At 33.2% G+C, this 27,465-nt stretch overlaps 2 protein-coding genes across 2 annotated transcripts in view; both read right to left on the bottom strand.

The window, feature by feature from the left end:
* Window positions 1–1,924: 1,924 nt before the first annotated feature.
* On the bottom strand, window positions 1,925–15,054 carry LOC123702651 (MICOS complex subunit Mic60-like). Its single transcript, XM_045650412.1, has 17 exons — window positions 15,002–15,054; window positions 14,464–14,648; window positions 13,872–14,077; window positions 13,740–13,781; window positions 8,662–8,804; window positions 7,933–8,059; window positions 7,237–7,400; window positions 6,781–6,906; window positions 6,202–6,274; window positions 6,034–6,122; window positions 5,526–5,636; window positions 4,959–5,076; window positions 4,373–4,510; window positions 4,016–4,119; window positions 3,588–3,689; window positions 3,279–3,367; window positions 1,925–2,102 (listed from the first exon to the last, which is right to left on the bottom strand). The coding sequence occupies exons 1-17, from the start codon at window positions 15,044–15,046 to the stop codon at window positions 1,925–1,927; spliced, it is 2,040 nt and encodes a 679-aa protein (XP_045506368.1). The 5' UTR covers window positions 15,047–15,054.
* A 3,796-nt stretch (window positions 15,055–18,850) lies between these two features.
* LOC123702712 (cGMP-specific 3',5'-cyclic phosphodiesterase-like) overlaps window positions 18,851–27,465 on the bottom strand; it is a 67,626-nt gene continuing 59,011 nt past the window's right edge. The window contains exons 8-20 of the mRNA XM_045650497.1: window positions 27,112–27,285; window positions 26,361–26,531; window positions 25,592–25,717; window positions 24,971–25,088; window positions 24,563–24,654; window positions 23,981–24,304; window positions 23,318–23,471; window positions 22,812–22,971; window positions 22,160–22,380; window positions 21,534–21,705; window positions 20,586–20,693; window positions 19,475–19,507; window positions 18,851–19,197 (exon numbers count right to left, since the gene is read on the bottom strand). Coding sequence (XP_045506453.1) covers window positions 19,489–19,507; window positions 20,586–20,693; window positions 21,534–21,705; window positions 22,160–22,380; window positions 22,812–22,971; window positions 23,318–23,471; window positions 23,981–24,304; window positions 24,563–24,654; window positions 24,971–25,088; window positions 25,592–25,717; window positions 26,361–26,531; window positions 27,112–27,285 — 1,839 coding nt within the window. The 3' untranslated portion in view covers window positions 18,851–19,197; window positions 19,475–19,488. The remainder of the gene's footprint in view (window positions 19,198–19,474; window positions 19,508–20,585; window positions 20,694–21,533; window positions 21,706–22,159; window positions 22,381–22,811; window positions 22,972–23,317; window positions 23,472–23,980; window positions 24,305–24,562; window positions 24,655–24,970; window positions 25,089–25,591; window positions 25,718–26,360; window positions 26,532–27,111; window positions 27,286–27,465) is intronic.

The raw sequence follows: 27,465 nt of genomic DNA, 5'->3' as shown, positions 1-27,465 counted from the left end.
AATATCTACAGACAAAAAATTATACATACCATAAAATTACTGAAAGAAAGACAATCAAACTATTAATATACTTTCAACTTTCGCATATCCTTAAGGCTTATCTTAAGGTAAGTAGATACTCGATATATTATATGACATATTGTACATACATCGTGAATCGAAATCACCGTGTATTTTTTAGGAAAATAAAACTGCATTATAATCGTATATCGACTGACTGGATATTTCTCATTTAAAATTTACAGTCAACTTAATTTTCAGGTCTTCAGGAAAAGATGGTACGACATTTAACGGTATGCACACGATTTAATAATTGATGCACAAACCATAAACACGTTCTATATTTTTAAATAGAATTCCAAATATGCATAACATTTTTTTGTTGGAAATTTGAAGATTTTTTTAAAGGACGGCGAGGTTTTTTCATTATTTATTAAATTTTATGAGAAAAATTTAGCCGATTTAAGTAGATAGCCGTTTCCGGGATTAAACCTATCCTACGTACTTTCTCAGGTGTCAAGCTACCCTTGTACCAAATTTAATCCAAATCGGTTCAGTGGTTGAAGTGTAAAGTATTTTCACATATTTATAATATACTAGCGACCCGCCCGCTTCTTCGCCCGCTTTGTGTAAGCCCAATAATTAATGATACACCAAAACCTTCCTCGAAAATCACTCTATAAGCACTCTATCTATAAAAAAATCCGCATCAAAATCCGTTACATGGTTTTAAAGATTTAAGCATACATAGGGACAGAGAAAGCGACTTTGTCTTATACAATGTAGTGAATTGGAAAGAGGTTTCCACGCTCAAGCAAAACGTATTGGAGTTATTTCAGTGTGCTGTGTAAACGTCATTACTTTTGTAATAGTGATTTACAGTTATAACATGCAACCTCAATTCACAAATCCAATGCTATATATTTATTACAAAATATACGTTTTTCAGTATAACACGAATCTTACTTTATACTAGTAGTTTTCCTTGACGTATAAGGTTAGGTTTTATTAAAATAAATAAATGAAATACTTAAGTTTTCACCGAAACTTGTTTCTTGTGCTATGCAATATGTATATATGTGTAAGAAACAGCAATTTGTATGTATCACATATAGGCTAAGTGAAACTATATGTGTTCTTGTTTTTTTATATTTTCCAAATCAAGCAATGTATATTTCATTGTTTTAAAAAATAAAACAACATTTTTACTTCAATTATTTATTCCAAAACCATCAAAAACCACAATAATCGACAATTTAAATATACTGCAAGCCGAGCGCTGCCGCGTGCGCTAACACTGCCTCCGCAGCTTGCCTGGTCTCCAGATGGGAGCGGGCGTCTTCAGTCCAGGATGCAGCTGCAGCCCGCGATGCACGTTCCAGAGAACTGACGTAGCCTATAGCCTCTGCTACATTACCACGCTTTTACATACTAATAAGCAATCTCTTCACTAATAACAAAGTCGGAACCTACCTTAACACGTAACCGAAATAAAAACAACCTCTATACTTCAATTTTTATTCAGATAACCATCAAGTTTTACCAAATATACAACAATTTCAACAATTGAAATATACTGCATATAAAAATTTAAATATACTGCAAGCCGAGTGCCGCCGCGTGTGCTAACACTGCCTCCGCAGCTTGCCTGGTCTCCAGATGGGAGCGGGCGTCTTCAGTCCAGGATGCAGCTGCAGCCCGCGATGCACGTTCCAGAGAACTGACGTAGCCTATAGCCTCTGCTACATTACCACGCTTTTACATACTAATAAGCAATCTCTTCACTAATAACAAAGTCGGAACCTACCTTAACACGTAACCGAAATAAAAACAACCTCTATACTTCAATTTTTATTCAGATAACCATCAAGTTTTACCAAATATACAACAATTTCAACAATTGAAATATACTGCATATAAAAATTTAAATATACTGCAAGCCGAGTGCCGCCGCGTGTGCTAACACTGCCTCCGCAGCTTGCCTGGTCTCCAGATGGGAGCGGGCGTCTTCAGTCCAGGAGGCAGCTGCAGCCCGCGATGCGCCTTCCAGAGAACTGACGTAACGTATAGCGGCTGCTAGGTTACCACGCTCCATCCAGAATCTGTAAACACATTTTTTATTTACAATACGAATCATGCCAATCTGTTTGTTTCATTACATTATTCACATAAGATAGATTTTCATTTTAAAATACGATATTGAGAACGAGTAAAAACAATAAAAATAATTAATGTGTTTGTTGTGTTCAAGGTAAAAATGGAAAATATATATAATTTTCAATTTCCGTAAATTAGATACAATATCCAATTTGAAAAAAATCTTTCGGTGTTAGATAGCCCATTTATAGAGGAGGGCTATATAATATCATTACGCTAAGACCAAGGGCGGAGTCACGCGGGTGAAACCGCGAAGCGCAGCTAGTGTTAAATAATAAGATGTTTTTAAATTATTGAACAAAATTAAATTTATATAAACCTTCAAACTTAAACTGAAAAATATAAAATAATGAACAATAAGTTTAAAATAAATGCCTCAGTATGTTTTGAATAATTTCACTAAAATAATGACTTTAGGCTGGTTGCAACTTGCAGAGCTTGACCGACCATCAGTGCGTACGTCAGTCGCGCTTGTCATATGTATGGAAATTCATAAAACCGTTCATAGCTAGACCGACCATACGCACGCGTATTGTCATGCGCTTAAGGGTTAGTTTCACCACTTCCTGGTAAAGTCACGAGTACACGACGCATATTTTCATACATATCTTGTCATTTATCTGTCTAATAAGCTATTCAGAACATATCCAGAAGTTGTGAAAACGGCCATTAGTCACAAAATTACAAACGCGTGGTTCGCCACGTGACGGCAGAACTAACCCGCCTGTCCATTGATGCGTAATGCAATTATAATTAATACGGTTACATTGGAATATTTTTATGACTCGAGAGTTTTCTTTTAACATTGTGTAGGTATGATTATACGTGTTTTAAAGATGACTAGAAAAGACAGTTGCTTTTGCGCGATCGAAAATTCTATTATTTTTACTGAAAATATTTCCTCGCTTGACATAATATTCAACAATCCTCGCAACTCTTTTAGAATTAACGTAAGAAGAATGAGAAGATTGTCAAAAACTACATATTACTTAAGTAATAAATTTCAAAGCCTGCATGTTAGGTGATCTGATGGTAGGTCACCAAGAAAATGTATTCGCAACAATTGATTTCTTTTGTAAAAATTAATTAACCAAACTAAATCTCTACTCTCTGCATTTTACCTTGCTCGTTGCAACAAATCAAATGTGTCCAAATCCTTGAAGGGCTCTTTCGGTGGATTGTCTATTTCTGCTTGTGGGATGCCAGACATCTGTAAAAAAAGAACATTTTTATGCCAGACAGCAGGCAAACTAGTAGTTCACCTGATGATCATATTATAGAGATTTAGCGCATGCCTAAGCATGCTCTTCGAATTTCAGGGCTTAGTGACTTAGACCTTATTATTAATAATTTCGTAATATATTGGCCTATATCATTGCATGGGAAGAGACGGATAGATGATTACGACGAAAAAACTATCTCTTGTATACCTTCATAAATAGCAAAGCAGATTGTATCCAGGATAAAAAGTAAACTGGTAAGGGAGCTCCATCATGCTCAACTAACGCCACTTTAAGCGCTACGCTTTCCATCTGAAAAAATTTTTTAGTAAAAACAAAAACGATTTTACGAAAAGCGGATACAAATGTATGCATGTTCTAAAAGTTAGTACCTAATAGTTTCTAATATTTTCTCTGGTAAAAATCAATTTCAGTAGGTTTATTTCTGTATTATCATCGATATTATATAATGACTAAAATATGATTATTAAATATTTGTACTTATTTGTGAATACCATGAATGCATCTATTAGAAAAATATAAAAATATAATATCTGACTTGTCATTGAGATTTTACATACGCATACAATACCAGGAGAAAATAAATTTTTGGATTAAACTATAAACATTTGACTTACTCGATGGTACCTTTCTCGAAGCACGCTCTCTGGTACGATCCCGTCTTTTCTAACCGATTCTGGTATCGCTTTTAGGACTGTTTCCACTAATTTATCTCCATCCCCTTTTTATAAAATATGCGTTATCAAGGTACATTACATTAACAGCTTTTCCCTTGGTATTAAGTTTTACAATATGGAATTCAATTTAATCTTATAATTTTACATTTAATTGAATTATCCAATCATTTCAAATCAAACTAATTAAAAAGATTTGTCAGAAATTATATTCGAATTCATACCAAGTAATTATTTCTTGAATTATCACTTCTTAAAAACGTTTGTCATAAATTAAATTCGTATGTAAAACTTTCTTACCTGATGCCTTTTGAATAGCCCTTAATTCTTTATCTACTCGGACCCTAGGTTCCCCCTTTTTAGTAGCTTTGAGGAGGGCAGCACCAGCCACCCAAAGTTCTTGTGATCTTTTCGTTTCACGCTCAGCTTTTAAGTGCGCTACAATCGTTATATTGAAATTAGGGGATTGTTAAATGTTTTAAAAATCTTTAATTTTCAATGATAATTTAACTGTAGGTAGGTAGGTATATTAACCTAAAATACGTAACCAATTAATATGCATGTCAAAACTATCTGGTTAGGAATTGTAGAAAACCAACATAACTTTCAAAATTTGTTTAATAAGTAGTACGCTTTATAATATTCTATCGTACATAAGAACATTGTCGATGGTTGAAGAAGCAAGTACCTATAAATTATACCAATATCTTAAGCAAAATGAATATCTTATCATCTCTCTAATATGTATGGACAGGTACATTCTAGGGAAGCACGCTCCATCTTAGGCCACATCTCAGCTTTCCATCAGGCGAGATCGTGGCCAAGCGCTCCCCTATCGCAGCCCAAAAAAAAGCTCTATAAGTTTATAATATTATATCGTAGTTACCATTGAGTTTATCTTCAACGACTTTCAGCTTTGCAGCCATGTCAGCTAATTGCCGTCTAAATATATTCTTTTCAAATGCCACTTTCTCAGCAACCATTTTATTTAATTTCTCTGTTGCCTAAATAATAAATTTTTCATTTATCTTTTAGGCTCATTAATGACAATTTTAATATAATATTAATTATATCTAATAATTTCTTAGAGCTTGCGCGCAAGAGCAACTTTTGTGTCCGCAACTATTTTGTCTCTCCCATAAGTGCGCGCACGTAGCGACGCAACTTCATATAGAGTTGATGGGAGAGACAAAATAGTTGCGGAGACAAAAGTTGCTCTTGCGCGCTAGCTCTTTATAAATTTAAAATACATACTAATAAGATCTGCAAACTTCTACGTTATTAAAAAAAAGTCATCACTCTTGTTCATGAAACAAAATTATTAAAATCTTCAACAAAATTATTTTTATTTAATTTGTCTCTGTGTCTGATCGTTTCTAATATTTTGTGAATTCGGTTAGATTGTAGATAATTTAGAAATTGACGTTGAAATATATTTCGATCCATGTCTTACCTCTTTTTCCTTCTGTACCAACTTCTGCTTCAAGACTTCTTGGTGTCTGTCACTTTGCTTTTTCAACGAATCTTTCAGTATCTTATCATTGTTCTTTACTTGTTCTTCACACTATACAAATACGCTACGAAATTAGTACTTTCGTCGTTTTGTGGAATGTCATGGTATTTTTATATAACTTGCTATAATATTCAATAAGTTTTATATTTATAATTTGAATTTTTTAAGGTATTCCTTTGGCCCTTCTTTGGCCTTATGCAAAAATTAATAAATTATGTACAGATTATGATATAATAAGTAGGTACTTACATCATTTTAAATGGTTTACCCTGTACCCATCCATAACCAACTAAACAAAATTGAAACAGTGCTTTAGAAAAATATTTAAAGTCTTTCTGGTTGCTTTAGAGTAGATATTAAGTTAAAATTTATTACAAGGGTTTTCCTTTGAAACACGGGCGAAGCCGCGGGCGGAAAGCTAGTAATTTATAATACTAAAGACGAATACCCTCTGTTTGAACTCTTTGTCCATTGCAGCCCTCTTTTCCCTAAGTACTGCTTGTAATTGTGCGTCCCGTGCTTTATTCGGTGGCAGATCTATCAAATTTAAATTAATTTTATTACATAAAATAATAATATTACAGTGCCATAATATTAAAGTGTAAATTTTACGTACTATCCATTGCTCTATTTATCCGCTCTGTCATGCCCACGACGGAATTTTTAAGTTCTTCTTTTAATTTTTGTGACTGAAATATAATAACAAGTGATAACTGCGATAAATACAACCGACTTCAAACTTGCACTTGCAACATTTACAAATACAGACAAAAATTCTCATAAAATAAAAACTACTGGGCCTATCTGAATAAAATTTTTATGGGACCAATTCGACACCATCCCGCATCGAACAAAAAAAGAATCACGTAAATCGGTTCAGAAACCTCGGAGTAATCGGTGTACATACATAAAAAAAAAACATACCGGCTCCTCCTTTTTTTGAAGTCGGTTAAAAATTAGTTTTCTATAGTTTTGTTATCATAAAGAGCGTAGAGAACCTTATGTGTCGATATTGATCTAAAGACGTAAAAAAAGCTTAGCTACCAAATCAAGCTCTACATCTTGCATAAATCCTATTTTTACTTGCATAGATTAAAGGTCAGTTCCCGTTAGCTTCGTTCTGACTGCAGTCTGCATCATCGCACATTTCAATATTTGTTATGACGTCACATTAATCAAACATGTTAAAACTTACATATCTATATGTGTGATAGAGCAATAGATCCGGATCTCCGACTAATTGCAGTTTATCCTGAACGTACTTTATTTCTGGAAACATCGTCTGATTCTCATCTGTATATTTGTCTACTGCAGCCTCAACCTATTACATAATAATAATTTAAAAAAAGTTATATCTTCAATTTTAGCATGGTTTGATAAGCTTACTGTAAACTTTTGTCGGAAATAAACTGCCACTTGCCAGTCGACGATTGCACAAAACACAGATTGTATATGGGGGAATGGAGAAAGTACTAAAGAATTATCAAAATATAAAGTACGTAGTTACTGCAAAGTTGTTTTTTTATCAATTGGGGATAATAGAACATTAAATACATTACAGAATTAACTGAAATGGCAAGGAACTGGTGCATTGATACCCCTTATAGAAAGCATAAGGCAACTTAACATTTGAGACAAATAGAAAGAATACCCTCTGCCAATGTTGATCCATAGCAATAGATTTATCATTCTCCCATTCATACTTGATGCGAGATATTTTCAGCTTCTTCTGGTAGTCGTTTATAAGGCCTCGAATATTGCACATATCTTCCTTTGGTGCTTTTACACCACACTCGAAGTAATGTGTGAGATCATCTGTAATATATTTTTTGGTTTCCTATCGTCAAAATTCTTTTATAGTTTTTATCAGACGTGAAAAGTTATGTGCTTACCACTTCAATGTTTAAATGTATTTCTACCGTTCTATAATTAGAGCTAGCGCGCAAGAGCAACTTTTGTCTCCGCAACTATATTGTCTCTCCCCTCAATTATATGGGGAGTTGCGTCGCTAGTCGCTACATGCGCGCACTTGCTTACTAGCCCATAGAGGTGATGGGAGGGACAAAATTGTTGCGGAGACAAAAGTTGCTCTTGCGCGCTAGCTCTTATACAAATCTAAATTAAACTGTAGGTTAGCGTGAAATTGGTAAATTTTGTTTGTCTGTAAATAATTAATCTACATAAAATTCTATCGAAGATATATAACACCTCTGCACATTGCAGTTTTATTATGTATATCTATTATCTTTTTTCTTTCTCTCAACATAGCTGCCATACGTCGTTGATCGACATTATAATAAAAGTTGCTTACCATTATTAATATTTAACAAAGGTCACATTCCCTTACCTAAATCATTTAGTGCAGTACTGGCATTATTAAGAGATGTATTGACCAGATCAATCCTCTCCGCCATTTGATCGTGTAGTTTCTTAACTGTTGGTATGGAAAAGTTCTGCATAGCTTCTTCAACTATCTGTTGATTTTTAATATCGATTACTATTTAACTTTTATGAGATAATATTTTATTGAATATATTTTATTAAAATGATGCAGTTATGGTTGAGAGATGCTCTGCTAAGTTCACAAATGTGATGTAAGTACACTATAAGTTGTGGCGGTTTATTAGTGTAAAATATGATGAATTTTTTGTTGAAATTATTCGAGATCGGATGAAAATCAGTGTTTATAAAGTGAAGATTAATATGGTGCTATTTATGTTTTTATTTGAAAGTCCGTATTTTGAGTGAGAGTTTGAGTTAAGTCGTCTAAGGTCGTCGGAGTTACGTCGCTACGTGCGCGCATTTTCTTACTAGCCCATAGAGTTGATGGGAGAGACAAAATAGTTGCGGAGACAAAAGTTGCTCTTGCACGCTACCTCTAACCATTCGAAATAATATTATATTCACAAATTCCTCAAGATCAACCTTTTACCTACATCAATAATTGAGATCTAAACTTTTATTAGTTTACCGAGACTCCTTGCCTCCTTGTTTGCAATTATCACGCAATTAATGTGGAAGGGGCACAAAAAATTGATGCATCTAAAGTCTACTCCAATTCTTTGAAACATCTTACTCTATTATAATACGCGCAAGCTTCAGTAGCCGTGTAATAGTTGTTTAGTACTGTCTCGGCTAGATCGATCAGACACTCTTCGACGTCACAAATATTCTTTGTTACCACTGGAGGTGGAATAATTACGCATTCCTTTCCATCCTCTGTAATTAGAATTGTACTAATTTGATTGTGAAATAAAAATTTTCTGTTTGATTTGAATGGAATCTTATGCTAATTAATAGGAGATAGGTGAAATTATAGAAGAAGTAGGTAAGTTCATATATGCCACGTAGTGTTGCCCAAATGCAAGAACAAGACGAGACTTAGCCAGTCTTGGTCTTGGTCTTGCGCCAATACACCTGGTCTTGGTCTTGGTCTTGGTCTTGCGCTCCCAGTCTTGGTCTTGGTCTTGGTCTTGCAGCAAGAGTCTTGCAAGTCTTGCAAGTCTTGCAATTACCTATTAGTCTATTACTATTTATTAAAGTTTACTTTAAATCTTAGAAAAACGTATTAGAATTGGAACATTGTGGATTGAATTAACATAGCCATAGTAAAGATCATGCAGATTAATAAATAACTGAATATTTGATAAGAAATTCGAAAAATCAACTGACCTATATTATGTCGTTTTCCATGGAAGTGACTGTTTCTTAATAAACATTTATGATTTATAAGCTTACATTTGCTAAAACATGTAAAAAAACAAATTAATTACAATTATAATATATACTTACTAGAATGAATTAATATGACATCTACTATCTACCTATCCTTACCATTTTATCCTAATCATAATACTACTTGCGTGATCAGTATAATGTATTCATTTTCATTCTAAGCACTCTGAAACTTATTTATTCTTTGGAACACCTGTAGGTACTCTTAAAAAAAATCGAAATTATTTTGCATTTTGCATGAGTATGCAAAACGCCCTATGGCGGCAATCAAATAGTGTCAAATGTTATGATTTCGGCGTGGCGGCTACGATTGTTTTAGATTTCAAAAGAAGCCGCCGGCGCGTGTATCATGACCATGTACCTACTTCCGAAAAGCGGCAAATTTCTTTGAGAAGTAAGTACAAAACCACAGAACAGTAAGAACATAATAGAAGTGCGATGTGGGCGTGGCCCACGTGCAGGGCCGTCTTAGACTATGCCGGGGCCCTTGGGCACACAAGAATTGGGGGCCCTTTGAAATATAAAGAAATCAAACTAGGTACGCAAATTTTTTCCCACAATTATATATGTTTTTGCCCTAAATTGATAGAAGTAATAAGAAAACTTAAAGAAAATTTCTATGTAAAATTTTTGCTCCATTTTTTTATACACTTTAAAAAAAAAGTTACTTCTGACCAATCTTGTATTATAATATGGTCTTTTGAGGAAACTTTTTTTCCTTATTTTTTTTTATATAATTCATTTGAAACGCTGCTGCTGTAATGGCGCTCCAAAGTTGACTTTAATTAAATTTAATTAAGAAATATTTTAAGAATTACTTTTTCAAATTACCTTTCTCTTTGAATTTATATTTTAGGTTTTATGGCACTCAAATGCTTTATAAATAAAATATAAATTCAACAAAAAAGGTCGTGTACCATCGTTACAATATTGTATTCACTGAAAAGTGCTTCATATTGGTTGAGATGGTTGTTAAATCATCTCAATAGATGGCGTGCGGTGTGTCCCTTAAGACACATAAAACTGAAGGAATAGAATAAATTCGATTGCTCCGGCGGGTCACGAGTGGCTGAGTTGGTCAAGCATCCGCCCCGGAATGGCGCGAAGGATGCGGGTTCGAGTCCCGCCTCGTGATCGAATTTTTTCTATTCTTTATAAATTTATACCTTTCTCTTTTGCAAATTTATCTTTTTAATTTGCATCTGGATTTTTTCTTTCGTAGCCGTTTCATATTGAACAAAATTATTGCGTGCGTTATTAACATAATTTATTCAAAGCCTAGGCAAATGGCAAAAGTCAAAACGCTTGTCATCTATTCGTATAGAAATGGTCCGGTGTGAACAGAGTTCACTAAATTCTAGGACCTTTAAAACTACAAAATTTCATATCCAGCAGAAAATTAGTAAAATTGTTCAAAGGAATAAGGATTACTAAAAATAAAATTCAAAATTAACTGTCATTCCGGTACGTGAATTAAAAAACATATTCCAGGTTATAAATAAATAAAAAAATAGGTGATTTCGCGATTTATACTGAAACGATAAGTTTTATCATAAAATCATTTAGGTGTGAAGTGATTTAAGAAACGTGTGCATATTATAAGGATGGGATGAGTTTATAAATCGTTATATCTTAGAAAATGGTAGGAAGCTACATCTTAGGAAAATAATGTATTGATTCTATTGTATAGATAATTTTATGATCTACAATTTGGGTAAAAGTGGTTATATGATAAAACTTACCGTTTCGGTAAAAATCACGAAAAACCTATAATCTGTTGACTTTTAGGAAAAAATTTTTTCGTAGTAACAGAAGGTCGGGAAATTTTCTTTAGGCGCGTTGAGAGTAAAATTTCAAGGTCGCATCATAACAATACCGTAACGTCATGGAGTAATTCAACGATTTTGGTATCTTATAATCTTGCCAAAGAAGTGGGCTATTTAGCACCGAAATAATTTTTCAAATCGGATTCCCGAGATTAGCGCGTTCAAACAAAAAAACAAACTCTTCAGCTTTATTATATTAAGTATAGATTGTGTTTTTAATAATTTCACCGAATTTCGGCTGGATGGGAATTTTGGTCGTGGTCGTCGTCGTCCTTGGTAGTGTGACCGAAACATTAGCAAAACGTCATAAGCTTATATCAATTAGTATCAATAGTGGATTCTATTCTCTAGCGTTTCTGCCACTTGTCTAGAGGCCCAGAGATTAAAGTTTTGTCACAACGCCCTTGTATTGTATGCTATTCTGTAAACTTAGACTTGTTAGTAATTTTCATAAATCTCAAAATAATTCAAGTAAAAATATATTATATTACGTTCATAAGTAAATAAATAATTCGAGTAAATGTCTGATAAGTTAATTATAATGGTGTTCGAATCACTCGAATTATTCCATGTAATAACCTTGTAATAACATAGATGTTTTGATTCGAATAAATCTGAAAATGATCTGACGTTCTGGCATTAAAAAGCTGTATTGCTTTTTAATAAAATATTTTGAGATTTATGTGAGAAAAATTGTCAGTCCTACATCTCCTCCAGGGGGGCCCCCTGACGATGGGGGGCCCTGGGCACTGGCCCCCTGTGCCCCTATGGTAAAGACGGCACTGCCCACGTGTCACTAGTAAGGTAAGATCACCTAACTCGCTCTCAGTTGTGCGCAGAAAAATATTCGAGTCGGTTGTCAACTGTCAAACCTTATTTCCATATTTATTCATTATTTAGAGCGTGTTGTTCGGTATTAGAGTGGAAAAATGACGAAATAATATCAGCAATCGAGGCATTTCATACCATCGGTAAGTCTTATTTTATTTTATTTTAAATATATTTTATGTTACAACTTCGCTTGTCGTAATTTGTCAAAAATTTATAAAAATATTAAGTCAAAATGAACCTTAATCCATAAGAAATAAGTACTAATATAGATTGAACAGCAAACAAGACTTTCTGGAATATTATTGCAATAAACAAACGAATGTCGGATTAGTGATGCATGTGGCGCATATCGACAGTATCGATACTTTCGAAAAGACAAACATTATAAATATTAAATTTTATTCTATTTTTCCTTAGCTTTCATTTGTCCTATTTATTTATAGATTTTCGAAAGAGCCTAATTTAAAAGAGAAATGGATAATAAATGCAACGTGACGAGTTAACTGGATGCCGAACAGCAATAAGCAGTCTAACAAAGGCCACCGATACATCAAACCTAAGGCAGTTCCAAGATTTAAAATAATGCATATTTTCTGTTTGTTTTGTAAATATAGATTTATTCTATTCTATTCCGTTTTTTATTTAAATATAATAATATGAAAAGACGTACTTAGTAGTAATAAACATACTCCAAAATGTGACACATTATCCTATACTCATATAATAGAAAGAAAAAAAAATGCACAAAAATATATTTATTTGTGAATTATCGATAACAAGGCTGACATCCCTTAGAGCATAGCATCAGGTTAATGTCAAGTTAATGTCATTAATTTAGAGTGACACAAATTTCAACCTTATCTTTATGTGTTGAGGTTCAAAGTTATATGTATTGAAAACCAACGCCCTCTGTTGTGGAATAGCTGAATGTTTTCGAATTTGGAATTTCTGAGCAAAGAGAAACAAAACTGCTAATATACCTAGGGATGTTATACTAAAATAAACCGTAACTTGGTTCGTTAGGGTACATATTGAAATGCTGAATTTATAACCTAAGTCAGTTTTTACTCAAATTAAGCTGTCCAATCAAAGGCATAGTTTACTTGTACTGTTACTGTATAACTATCGGTTTAAATGTGTGGGTTTGGCGACACTGGTTTTCATACTAATTATGACATTATAGCACTTCTATTATGTTCTTACTGTTCTGTGTACAAAACCTTTGATGCCGCATTATCAAAGTGCCGATGGTTAAAACATAACTATACATGCACTCAGTTTGATTTTAATAGATATTTTTTTATTCGCTATGTTTATGGTACCTATTAGTCGTAAATCGTAATGCGCATAGGTCCAGTTTTTCATATTCTTTGATACAGTTTTTTGCGTCTCATAGAATTCCTAAGCGTACCTACCTATACATCGAACTGTTACACCTAACTACTCAGTGAAATAGCGCTAAGTCCTAGCTGCAAGACGCAAGAGTCTTGCAGGCTATGTCTTGTTCTTGCTCAAGTCTTGCATGGTCAGTCTTGGTCTTGGTCTTGCAAAAAATACGCGGTCTTGTTCTTGGTCTTGGTCTTGCAAAAACGCAAGAACAAGACCAAGACTGCAAGACCAAGACTGAATTTGGGCAACACTAATGCCACGAGTTGCAAAATGATTGATCATTGTGAGAAATAAAATTCCCGTAACACCTTTTGTATTCTGTGTAGTTTCATATTATTTCATATCATATTCAGTAAGGGGGTGAAAAACATACCACGTATCTTTACTGTTTCTATTTCATGCCTTTCTGGTACCGCTGAAAGGGAAATAAATGTGTTCAAAATAAAAATAGCATAACGAATATGATTCAAAATTTGATTTAATCGAAGATTATTTTGTTCCTCACTTATAACCGGTTTTCCATCCTCCCCCTCCAAAGAACAATTCTTGGGCTTATCATCTCTGCCAATGTTCTGTATAAGGCTTCTCAAGTCATCTGTACATTTCTCCGCAAATTCAGAGTATGTCATATTCTCTTCATACATTATTGCTATGAAATCATCGAACCACGGCGCGTGGATTGTTAACCAATCGCGCATCTCGGGTGAACGTCTAAAAATTTGCAGTATATAATATATATCTAATAATTAATATGGATGGATTACCTATTTTTTTTAATAAAAAGTTTTTAAATATATTTTTAGGTATCTACAGTTAAGATTTATGCGTGAAACGTCATTTTGACTGCCTACCTAACATGAATATTAGGTATAACTAGTTACTTGTATTTAATAATAAAAAATAATCTGCACAAATATCATATTATTATTTTAATACCTAATGGCCAAAGCTACTGAAGTTATTTGTTATCGTTTTGCCGTAGCTGTCGTATGTATCAGAATAACACAAGCTATAGAAATGTCCATGGTTTGCAACAGCGTATCCCTTACAGCATCCTTTTCGTACAAGTTAAATGGAAAACAATAGTATATTTTTACTTAGCAATAACCGCGAAGCCAGCGGCGAGGAACACAACGGCTATAGCTCCCCAGAACATGCTATCATCTTTAGCCTTTGGTGGAGGAGGTGGTGGCGGCTTCGGGCATGTCGCTCGCTCTTGAGGACTGTACTTGCTGTAGGGTTGAGAGAGATGTGTTCCTCGAAGGTAAATGGGGTGTCGACGCTGCGAATATATTTGATTACGTACCTACTAACTGTACTACTGTATCGAACGAGTTAGTTGAATGAAATATCAAACTGAATTTGGTAAATTGAATGCTTAGTTTGAATTTATACTGTACTATCGTTATACAAATGAGGACAGAGAACAAAAAAGAGGGGAAAGAGTTATTGAAATTTCTGCCCGCTAGGTATATGTACCATGGAGGGAAAGGGATTGAAGATAACTTCCAAAATAAATTGGCGTACTGCGAACCGATGTGACCATATTATTATTATGTTGGTATTAAGTTTTATATGAATGTGCCGTTTCCAGATAAGTACTTTAGCTTTGTTTCTCATACAATGTTTCCTTACCAATATGCTTCGGATTGTCAGCAATTGCCCAGGTAATCTGAACATTTTGTTGTTTCAATTTATAGCGTGTGACATGATAACAGAATAATAGGTAATTGTCTTCTGTCAAACTATTTAGTTTTCTGCAGTTATTACTAAATAGTACGTATAGTTGTATGTTCAAAAAATGTATCAAAGTAAGACGTGGTGTTATTTGGAAATTAATGTTTATAATATGATTTATATTTTCTTTGCAATAATGCGAAATTTTGGCGCGCAAACCACAGAGTAGCGTGCTCTGCGATTGGCTGTTGCATTTTGACATAAAAATTAAGTGCATGCAGGCACAATTAGAAAATAGATGTGGAAAATAGCAATAACGAGGTTTTGTCATTGAACAAAAAACAAACGGAGTGAGGGGTAAATAATAATAACAAAATTTAGAGAAGTCTTAATCATTTGTTTATTCAATAAAGTTTTACAATAGAGGTCCCTAATAGTAATAAAACTATTTCACAACACCAGAAATCTATTTTTTCTAAAGTTCTATTAGTGACACTGATATTAAAACATGATTTTGAATTTATTATGGAAGATATTATATTTAATACAAAGTATGGTGTTATCTCTTTCTGAAATACGTGAATTTACTAATGTTTGAACGGGACAGGTATATTATGTATAATAAAGGACCTATAATAACATCATTGTCACTCGTAGAAAACTAAACAATTACACATTAAAATTGCACAGATTTCCCAATAAGTTATATTTTACATTTTAATACAATAGTGTTAATAAAACTATTAGTTGTGATTGGATTCGATTTGAAAATACATAACTTACAACCTAACATAACCTTTAAAATGTCATTTTAGAGGTTATCCGAAAATAATGTCACACATAAGGTGCAGAAACTGTTCTGTAACTAGTTACATTAAAGTTTTAATGGAAGAAATATAATCGTCAACTAAATATACAGGGTGTCCCACTGTTGGTATACTAAGCTCAAAGGAGGTTATAGTTTTGCATACGCTGAGTACGTAAAAAATACAAAATTCCAGACGCATTTTTTTTAAAATATGTAGATGAATTCTTAAAACTCTTTGTGTATACCCATAACAATCAACCCGCCCAACTTTTCCACCAGCACGTGAGCTATCGTTTAAGAATATGTTTTCATAGACAAAATGCTCTCATTAGAGAAGCGGTATATGCCGGCTGCGCGAACTTAGAGAAGAAAACATGAATTTTCAGGAAAAATTTAGCAAAAAATTTTTGACGTAATTTTGTCGTTTAAGTATTTTTAACGTGATCAGTTTATGCAAAACTACAAGTCCCTTCGCGATTAGTATACCAATAATGGGACACCCTGTATATGTTTTATACAATCGTAATATATTTAGGATTCTTATTAGCAAACTTGCATCGAAAATACAACAAACTTACATTCGTAGTTACCTACAACAATCTGCATCACTTTTTACATGTGTATCAATCAAAATTAATAATTTTGGGTCTGATTCTATATGATATTTTAACCCCTATTTAGCTTTCTCATAATATGGCATTATTCATGGATAACTCCTATACAATATCAACCTGAATAAATAAAAATAAACATCTTTAAAATTAACAACAAAATAACAATTGCCTTGTAATTTAGTTTAAATAAGGAAAATAATAATGAAATTTTAAATATTCGATACATTAATATAATTGTGTACACATTTAATTTATATAAGAAGAACCGGCTTTGGTAGAATTGTTATATAGTTATTATAATTCAATTTAAAAATAAACAATGTAAGTATATCATATTTAAAAGTACCCACAAGGTACTAAAATATATCAAAACCATGAATTTTAAGATACTGGTGTATTTATTGACTTTAATAATATGATCAACTTGCGCATGAACTAATCGTATATCTGTATTACAATCCAAAAATGTTTTTATACTAAATTTATATATAATAAACATGCCAGTTGGAAAACCCTACATAAAAGGAAAATATAGTTTCTTAAATAATTAACTATGCGATACATATCAACCAAGCGTATATACATTTAAATATTTATATACAAAATAGACTCTGTAAAACAAAATAAAACATATTTTATTCAATAAATTTATCAACATTGGCTTCATAAGCTTTCGGACGTAAAATTTGCTTTATGTAACATAACAAATATAAGACTCGACTAGCATCATATAATACTTCACATATTATGGTAAATAATCTGTATTTTAAAAGTAATTACATTATAATGTGTTCGATGTAAACGAACAAATAAAATTTATATTTCAAAAGTTGCAAAAAATGACAATTCATAAACGTCAGTTTAAAACATTGAGATATACATAATATGGAGACGACACCGCCTACATCACTTATATTCCGCTCAACATACGCCATATGGCGTAACTGCACGCTCATTTTTTATTTGTTTTAAAGTGAAACGCATCAAATATGCTTTCGTGTGTGTTACGATATTGCATAAATAATGGCTACATTTCGCGTATTCCAAGATGGCTGCCTAATTAACCATAGACTATAAATGTCATTTAAAAAGGTTAATGTACTGTCTACTTTAAAATTTGCTCATTATCAAGTTAAATATATAAATTATTAAATACTTACCATAAACATTGAATATCCAAGAAGATATTAACAGCTAACGACATTTTCTATTAGATATTACAACACTTATATTTCGTGTTAAACCTACTCCTACCTATTAAAACCACACAAACATCTTTAAGAAAATAATAACCTAAAAATGTACTAATGTAACACGTATTTCATTTATATTACCTTACTTATATAATGTTGATTTCAATTAATAAAAAATACAACAATTTTAATGGTGTATTATGTATTTTTATGCATTTTAATGAATATTGAATTTATTGACTGATGACTCCGAAGTAATTTTATTGTCCTTTTTGTAGGAAAGTTTCTCTACTATGTATGACATAGTATATATTATTTTATAAATGAAATACGCGTTAGATATAATATAGTCATGAATTGTCTACAGTCGACGGAAGGCATTGTTATGGAAAATAACTTTTAATTAACGATATATTGACTTTAATATTAAATCTAAAAGCTAGCCTGAACCATGGACTATGGTATTTAAAAATGGAGAGATCGTTATAGCTTCTCTTGTCAAAAGTTTTAATTTGTGATACTTTTGCTTTTGAAGCACGAAAAAAAACAACGGAGAAAAAAAGAACAAAAATTTAATATCAAAGTGAACTGTGTTTTTTTCAAATTGTTTAAATGGATATTTATATATATTACTAGCGGTCCGTCCCGGCTTCGCCCGTTGTACATATGAAAAATAGATGTTGGCCGATTCTCAGACTTACCCGATATGCACAGAAAATTTCATGAGAATCGGTCCAGCCGTTTCGGAGGAATATGTCAACGAAAACTGTGACACGAGAATTTTATTTATTAGATAATGATTATTTTTGGAAATATAATTTTTTAATTTACCATAGTCCATAGTCCAAGAGCTTACGATAAATGACACATCTAAACACCAACAATAGAAATGACATTATTTACAAAGTTATAGAACGAAGTAACACTAGATCACAGTCTATAAATACATTTAACTATATAGTTACAGGAAAGATTAACGCCAAAAGGACGTTGGAAGTTGTTTATCAAATTTATGAAATAATGTTTACTATGTATTATATTTAGTTGTCTCAATTCTGTTTAATACTTGGTTTTAATGTTGAATTTTAGAGGTGACCATACTCCAAATAATAATAATAAGTTATCTTTATTAGGCCAAAGTTAAAATACTCTAGGAACGTTTAGGGGTTATTAGTACTCTAAATACAAAAATTTAACACCCGAGTGTCTTAAAGTTGTGAAATTTTAAAACTGCCACCATTGCAATGATTACTGTATTTTTATCATAACAAATTATTTTTTTGAACAAATACATAGTAAACACTGTTTCATTGAAGTCAATTCGCATCAGAATTGAACCGAGAAAAAGTTTGTTACAATCTCATAAAAACGAGCTTTATCTTCTTTGGCATAAGTATCATATTACACTGAAAGTAATTATTAAATTTCCAAGCTTGCTTTCATGAGCTAGTAAGAGCTGAATGACGTCACATTCGAAGTTAGTCGATCGATTGGGACGGCTTCATAATGTCCTTTTTGTCTGAGCTGCTCTGACTGCCCCTGAAAAATAATTATTAACATTACAGTAACAGTATATTAATTACTAGCTTACCGCTCGCGGCTTCGCCCGCTTTGTCTAAAACCTAATAAATTATATACTAAAACCTTCCTCTTGAATCACTCTATCTATTAAAAAAAAACCGCATCAAAATCCGTTGCGTAGTTTAAAAGATTTAAGCATACAAAGGGACATAGGAACATAGGGACAGAGTAAGCGACTTTGTTTTATACTATGTAGTGATTTGTTATAAGAATATAATTATTTAAAGAAGCTCACCAATTTAAACTTCGTCACAACATATGGCATAACCTGGAACAAGCAATAGGATATTAATCAAAACGGTGGAATCAAAGAAAAACCCTGATCTATTTGTAATTTCAAATCGAACAATTAAAAAATATCCTCAAAGCTAAAATTAACATATATACAGGCACAATTAATGACATTCGCAGCTAGAAGCATGCCTTCTTTTACAGCATCTTTTTCTGATTAAAAACAGTCACTTTAATGTTCACTCACTTCCCGCTTTCTGAGGGAAAAAGTTTTTTTTTTTTCTTTTGTGTACTTTTCTGTAGTGCCTGTGGAGGCTTTACAAAAGGGCACGGCCTTCTTACTACTACTTCGCTATCTCTTTTAATTTATTATGTGCTAACAGTCAACCGTATGTTATGGAGTTTCGAATAAATATAGAAGTGTAACTCACGCTCCTATCAAACAAAAATCAGATATGATCAGTTATCCATTGGTACAGTTTCTAACGTTGTGACGTGTGTGACACCAAATTGAAGTTATTTGAGCAGTTTTTTAAGAAAATATTTATTCTAGCCCTTTCTAGCCCATCAAAAAAAATATATGTTAATATTCATCATACTTCGAAGACCGTGGACGGACTCGATACATAATTGGACGAAATCGGCTCGATAGAAAATAATTGCAAAGATTGGTCTTAAAATCATCATTAAACGATTCTATGTCTTTATTTTTTGACTTACGGGTCTGCAATTTAAAACACGAAGTCAATATATTTATACCTGAAACTCTAACGAGTCAGTTTTCGCATATGACCCACACTTTTCCTTAAACCACATTTTTTCTTATTACATATTTTCTACTACGACCTGGCCCCGCTAAGTAACAGTGATATTGCGCTCTCGTTATCGCACACTGTCCAATTGTATGGGAGTAAAGGAGAGCGCAATCACTGGTAAATTTGGTCTTGTCAGCCCCTTAAGCATAGTTATGCAGACATGTAAGGCACTTTATATTATTCTTTGTGACTATTTGCGTGTTCAAGCGTACTGTATAAGTGTTGTGAGTGCTTCGACGTGCAAAACAAGCAACTTAATACCACAAATAGTCACGAAAGATCATTTTAAATGATACTCACCGTCCCTTATGTTTGTGCGCCTGGTGCGTGTGGTGTAGCGGGGAGCGCGGCGGGCTGGCGGTCGCCCTCGCTGTTGGAGCGCTGCCGCTGCCGCCCGCGTAGAGAGACCTGGAAGAAACTTTAATCTCACTCTTATTATATCGGTTATAAGGTCTGCTTTTCAATGAATCTATAATATATACTGACTAGCTGCTCCACGCGGTTTCACCCCCGTGGCTCCACCCCTGTTGGTCGTAGCGTGATGATATATAGCCTTTAACCTTCCCCGATAAATAGGCTATCTAACACCGAAATAATTTTTCAAATCGGATCGGTAGTTCCCGAGATTAGCGCGTTCAAACAAACAAACTCTTCAGCTTTATAATATTAGTATAGATATTATGAAGCTGAAGAGTTTGTTTGAACGCGCTAATCTCAGGATGTATTGGTCAGATTTGAAAAATTCTTTCGGTGTTAGATAGCCCATTTATCGAGGAAGGCTATAGGCTATATATCATCACCCTAAGACCAACAGGAGCGGAACAATGCGGGTGAAACCGCGGGGTACAGATAGTATGTTATAGGGTTGAAGTTTTGTATGTAGGGGTTACGAGAAATAGATGCTATTAGTTGAGGCTACATTTAATGGTTACTAGAAATACGTTGTTTATTGATTTTCATTTAATGAATGTTAGTCACTATGAATAAAAACAAAAATAAGCAATTATGTAGGTACATAATTCGTTCAAAAATATTCGGCAACAACTATTTAGTTTTATATATTTTAATAATGGCCATGAAAAGTACCCACATATTTAGTGCTTTTCATTTGAATATTATTATGTTAAACTACGACTAATCATATTAAATTATTTAACTAAGAATCAAAACTACAAATTATATTATTATAATAAACAATAAAACTACCATTATGTGCTTGAAATAAATAAAACGTATAAGCAAATTTACCTAGTAAGCTTACTCCTCGAAGACCTGACTGTGACGCTGCTCGTTTTCCCCCTCCTTAGCGAGTGGAAGGGAGTTTTTATCGGCTTTACAAGTGCCATAGTATCAGAGACCGGTCGTTGACAGTTTAGTGTCTGTAGTGTGAATTCCACGTCTTTAATTACGTCGTTGGAAGCTAAAATGAAAAAAAAAATTAATAAAAAAGGCATTTAAATTTTGCCATTTACAGTGGCATTTAAGTAGATAATAATGATTTTTGTGAAAATTGAGTTATCTCAAGTTCTATTGCAGTTGCACGTTATCTTAAGAGAAACGATCAAAAACACCATTCTTGATTATTTAAATGAAGAAACAAACTCTTCCTATTAGCTAAACTCATTAAAAATTTATGCAAGTAAATAGTAATCTTTATTCTGATTCTCGAATAATTCAGTTAACTACTCATGACAGAAATCATAAAAGCTATTGAATATTTCAAGAAATTACTTTTATTGTTATTACCAAACACACGTACGATAATTTGATGAAGGGAAAATGGCGAACGAACAATGTTATCTATTGGTTAGTTTTTAAGCTTATTCATACGAAAAAGTCGATTTATTTCAGCAACATGTCTACAATATACTCACTGGTGAACTCCTCGATCGGTTTATCAATAGTATCATGGTCTATCCAAGTGAGTCCCATCTCCACCTTCTCAGCGAGGTCCTGCCAGCGCTGGCGGTTCTCCATAGTGCCGGTGTATAGCGGCTGTATCCATGGAAACGTGTCCGAGAGGACTTTGTATAGAGGAAGGCAGATCATGTCGATGAAACCCACTTGCATCTGTGGTAGCTCGTCTTTTTTCTCTCTGGAATTGTATTTCGTAGTAAAAATGTGTTTGTGGTGACGTACTTTAAACAATAATATTCGCTTAATAAAACATTTTTTGAAATTAAGAGCTTATTTCGTGATAGTTATGTTAAAAGTCTAATCTTTGCGCATTAGGAGACTCGTGGGCAGAGTTTTGTTTCAGATAATTTTCGAGTATAATTATGAGTGATGTTTGTTGTACGTATGTGTTCTACTTATAAAATGAATACAGTAAATTTATGTTAGACATAATAATTAAATATTTTTGGATAATCGATTCAAGGCAGAATTTAGAGCATAAAGATGTTTGGTTTTCAATACTGATCACACCTCAACTTTAATCAACACTATGCATATTAATCTGTAGCAACGAAAAACAGGAAAAATACGCCAATACAACCTAATTTTATAAATACTACCTACACTTACCTATCCATCATAGCTATAGGTTGCTGATTTAGCTGCAACTTCTCCAAGTCTCCTTGATCGAAGAACTCATCTGCTACTAATTTAGCTACTTTGTGTTGTACTTCCCAGGGTTTGGCGATCGCTGATACGTCACATGCTGTCATCATCATGCCGCATAGCACTGGAATTTTTTTTAAATCTATTTATTAATTTGTAGCCATATTTTCATGATTTTGGATGTCAAACCTCGGTTGAGACTGTGCAGGATAACATAAAAGATCATTAATCCTATTGGGTGAAAAATAACAAGCAATGTTTTTTAGCTTTTACAATAACAAGCGTTTTACGAACTCGAGATAAAATGAAACAGATTTTTTTAATGTCAGTAACATATAAGACGGAAAATCGGTCTTGTTACACTCACAAATTACTTCTTGTACCTATTTGGGTAAAATGTGTTATGTCTGATTACTTATAAAAACATAAATGGATGTATATTGTCAAAGAGGAGTTGCTTTTTAACTCACACTCCTTTTTCTCCGGACTCTGCCAATCAAATTCTCCATTGTCGACCAATTCTAGGAACTTTGATTTCTTCTTGAAGTACATCGCTAGATCTGTTGAGAGGATCGCCGTTTCCACCACACGCATTACTGTCTTGTAATCGACAGGTGAGAGAGCCTGGAAGAAAATATTATAAATATTATAGACGCGGTAAATTAAAAAAAAATGTGTGCGTGTACTAGTGTACACACGTAAGAAGTAAAACTTCTTTATGACCTTATTTTTTAAAAAATAATTTACTATATGCAACTATACAGTAATACCTCGAATCACGCGTGGTAGGGATAATAAAAAGATGGCGCATAACGGAAAAATGTCACGCGTAACGAAAAAATGTTACACTAAATTTTTTTCCAACCCCGTTAAAGAAGTTTCACTTCAAAAAAACTTGTAAATGTTGTCTAATGTTTGTGCAAAAGATTTTAGCGAACGTTTTTTTCCATAGATTTTATTAGTATTCATAGCCTGGAACTACAGTTATATTCAAATTGTAATTATATTAGTTAAAATTTACGTTCTATAATTGTCCGAAGCAAAACTCTGCCTACTCTATAATAGGAATTTTTCTTCGAGCAGACGGTTTAGTTGTATATAGTATGTCTGTGATTAGTTCCCAGTAGACTTACCTGAAAGATATTATTGCTTTCACTGTTCAAAATCATAACACACTGATCGAAATGGTGATGTTCCATTGTAGAAGTCGAGTACAAAATCGCCAAAGGGCTCTCTGTTTTCGTTTGAAACGCATTATTCGTTCCTCTATGGTCTAAATCGTGGCATAGACAAGCTACTAGAAGACCAAGGATCTCTAGATCGGACATGAATCTCTCCATTTTGCCTGTTTTTAACATTGCGAACATTGTTTGTGCTACGTTGAGGGCATGTCTCCAATTGTGGTATTTTACGGGTCGGTAGTTCTTTTTCACGCTTAGAATCCAACGACAGAGGACCTGAAATACATGTTTGTTTAAAATTAGACATTTTAATATACGTCCCTGAAATACCTGGCTATGTAAGTGAAGTAAAATAAAGATTAAAGGAAGTCGAAACATTATTTTGATAAGATGTAAATATGAGATAAAAATATATAAAATATACAGCAAAAAAAGAACGTAATTCAGTAGGTACCGGTAAAAACAATCAGAGTTTTAAGTGAAACAGAGCAAAAGTATATTATTATATTCTTGAGAAAATTGAAAATATCTTACGTCATAAGGTATGTGGAATTTCTCAACCAGATTGCATTGTAGGAACATGCGTAGAGTCGCTCGACACGTGTCTTCGTCTGCGAGATCGAAGTCTGAAATAATTCAATAATTTTACATGAGTTCGAATAATTCACAGCGGAGTATATAATAAGGTAAGAATGGTTTTTTTTTTTTATTTCATGCTCATATTAATTTAAAACAACATATTACTTTTAATTGTGAAGTAAATAAATTATCTGGAAGATATCAAATGATCTTGATCGCCGATCTACAATCACGGACCAATTTTTCAAAATCAAACTCAAAATTATTTTATTCGTGTAAACTTAAAAGTATTTATGAATGTAAGAATTTGGAAAGTTTGGATATCCTATTTTCAAAATAAATTCGTACTTTGTCGTAACTTACCGTGAAATTTAAAGCTATATAGATTATACGTTTCTGCCGAAGGTATGATATCCTGACATAGCTTGGCTGTGTCTTCAGCGGATGCAGTTGCGTGATATGATAGACATTCTAATGCCACCTGGAAGGTAACAAATAAATAATTTAAGTTAAGATTAAGGAGAATTTTTTAAATTTTATCTATATCATAAATTAACTGTTATGTATTGAAAATTTTTTAAGTGTTATACATATTTGAGGCCTGTCCAGTTTTCATATAAACAGTTGATATACGCAATATTTTTTGCCAATGAATAAATAAATAATAAAAAGTTCATTTATTTGCCTTCACAACTTAAAATATCACAAAGGAACTAAGTATTACGTGTAGTATTTTCGTTGTGAAGGACTAGAGTCTGAAATAGGTCTGTGAAAGACCGACCGGTCTGTACAGATCACTGACCCTCCTCGCGGATAGCACTACTAAAACTACATATAAAGTTACAATAATAATCAAACGACAACAAGGAAGATATACATGATAAACAGTATGCGTTTGGTACAGATTTTGTCCTATTTTTCCTATCTAGCTAACATTTACTAGGTAGGAAGGTAATTTATGCATTCATATTTAGAGTGTCTTACCTTTTGCTTAGCCATGAGTTTACAAGCGTTTTCATACATTTGTGTGTTATGAATTCCGAGACCACAGAAAATGGCAAACGCTTCGAATATCGAAATATCGCCATCTGTGAATTGTGATCCGTTCTCCTGAAAATAGTAATTTAATATGTAAATTAAAGTATTTAAATATTTGAGCAATACCTACGAATAATAAGTTTTTTTTTTCTAAAATAGATCTAAGTATCATCATCATCAGCCCATATACGTTCCCACTGCTGGGACACGGGCCCCCTATGAGGGTATCAAAAAATAAATCTCAGTTTACTTATAAATTGTTAAATCAGTATGTGTAAAAAACTTGGAAAAATGAAGGTAGGTTTATTTTATTTCAAATTCCATATTAATATGGAATAAATATTTCGACTTTTTTCTCCATCTTTGTTATCTCAGAACTTTCGACTGGGTGAATCGATTTTTATGATTTTTTTTATTTGAATGCTGGTGCTTCAAGTGTGGTCTCATTTAAATTAAAATAAAAAATGTGTGCGTGTACAAGTGTCTACTAGTGTACACACGTAAGAAGTGAAACTTCTTTATGACCTTATTTTTCAAAAAATAATTAACTATATGCAACTTTACAGAAATACATCGAATCACGCGTGGTAGGGATAAGAAAAAGATGGCGCGTAACGGAAAATGTCACGCGTAACGAAAAAATGTTACACTAAATTTTATTCCAACCCCGATAAAGAAGTTTCACTTCAAAAATGTATATCAAAGAAATAGGTACCTTATTAATAAGCTGCGCAACACCAATAACATCTTTATTCGCGTTCACAATGGGCATGCACAGCATGGTCCGGACGTTCGCAGCGTCGTCACATTCCTTATTCGTCATGCCATTTTCACTCCTCCATTCGTCCACATCGGATATGTTCAGCGCTTTGTTTGATTGGGCTACCTGCAATTAGTTTTTGGATAAAGTAGAATTAAAAAAAAGACGTGTGGCTCTCGGGGACTGTCGCGGTAAAGCTATTGCATGCTATGCCTTCAAGCCACACCTCCGCCCGTCGGAGTGGGGAGCGTGAGGTTTTTTCGTTACGGAATTTCTCGATTCGAGGCCCGCGATAGAAGCTATGCAATAGCTTAAAATGACACCAAGGTAACAAATAGTATTAATTTTTACTAATCACAAGATGTGTTGTTTTATATTTTTCAAGCACGCTACGTGACATATTCGGATGATTAGGTATTTTTTCAAATTTGTGTGTCGATTTGGTCTAAATAGTTTATTTTAGTTAATAATTATTAATTTATACAAATTTTTTGCATGATTCTGGGACTTAGATTTTTAATAATCTTTACCTAAGCTACTATTATTAATCTATGGGCAATCTTTCTATATTTCCTACTTCCAACAATGTGAGGGTACATTCAAAATTATCCAACTCTAACAATTTATTCCGTCCTGTTTTTTGAAATATACCATTACGTTCTTGCTCCCCAAACCTGCATAAAAAGTTAAGCAAATTTGAACTCACAGCCAAGGCAATAGACGCCAAAGTTGAAGTAGCATCATGTCTCGGTGTGAGCGTCGTTCTAGAATGTTGCGCGCCCAACTCGAACAATGTATGGAATCTGGTCGGCGCTGGAGGTGGTAGTGCGGGCTGGCCTTTCCGACCGCCTGGACGTTGAACTATACGTTCTAGATGACTCTGGAATAGGGATAACATAATTTAATTTTAAAGTAGATAAAAGTGGAGAATTTTATCTGCGGGTAGTTAGAAAAAGTGAAATGTTTTGGCATCTTAAATGTGAAAAAAAATTAATAGGTACTTCACTATGCAGAATTCAAAATAAAGTAAAAAAAAAATATTTTACTATTCAGAAGATAT

Source organism: Colias croceus, chromosome 24, assembly GCF_905220415.1.
Source record: "Colias croceus chromosome 24, ilColCroc2.1".
In the NCBI taxonomy this organism is placed as follows: domain Eukaryota; kingdom Metazoa; phylum Arthropoda; class Insecta; order Lepidoptera; family Pieridae; genus Colias; species Colias croceus.
Note: the sequence above shows the minus strand (reverse complement) of the source record. Positions and strands in the feature narration are given on the sequence as shown.

Excerpts from the sequence above, each read along its gene's own strand:
- LOC123702651 (XM_045650412.1), bottom strand. The coding sequence starts at position 15,046 with ATGTTCAGATTACCTGGGCAATTGCTGACAATCCGAAGCATATTG. Across the intron at positions 14,078-14,463 it reads GGCTTCGCGGTTATTGCTAA|ACGTTCACCCGAGATGCGCG; the intron begins GTAAAAATATAC and ends GCAAATTTTTAG. Across the intron at positions 3,690-4,015 it reads TTCGAGAAAGGTACCATCGA|ATGGAAAGCGTAGCGCTTAA; the intron begins GTAAGTCAAATG and ends AAATTTTTTCAG.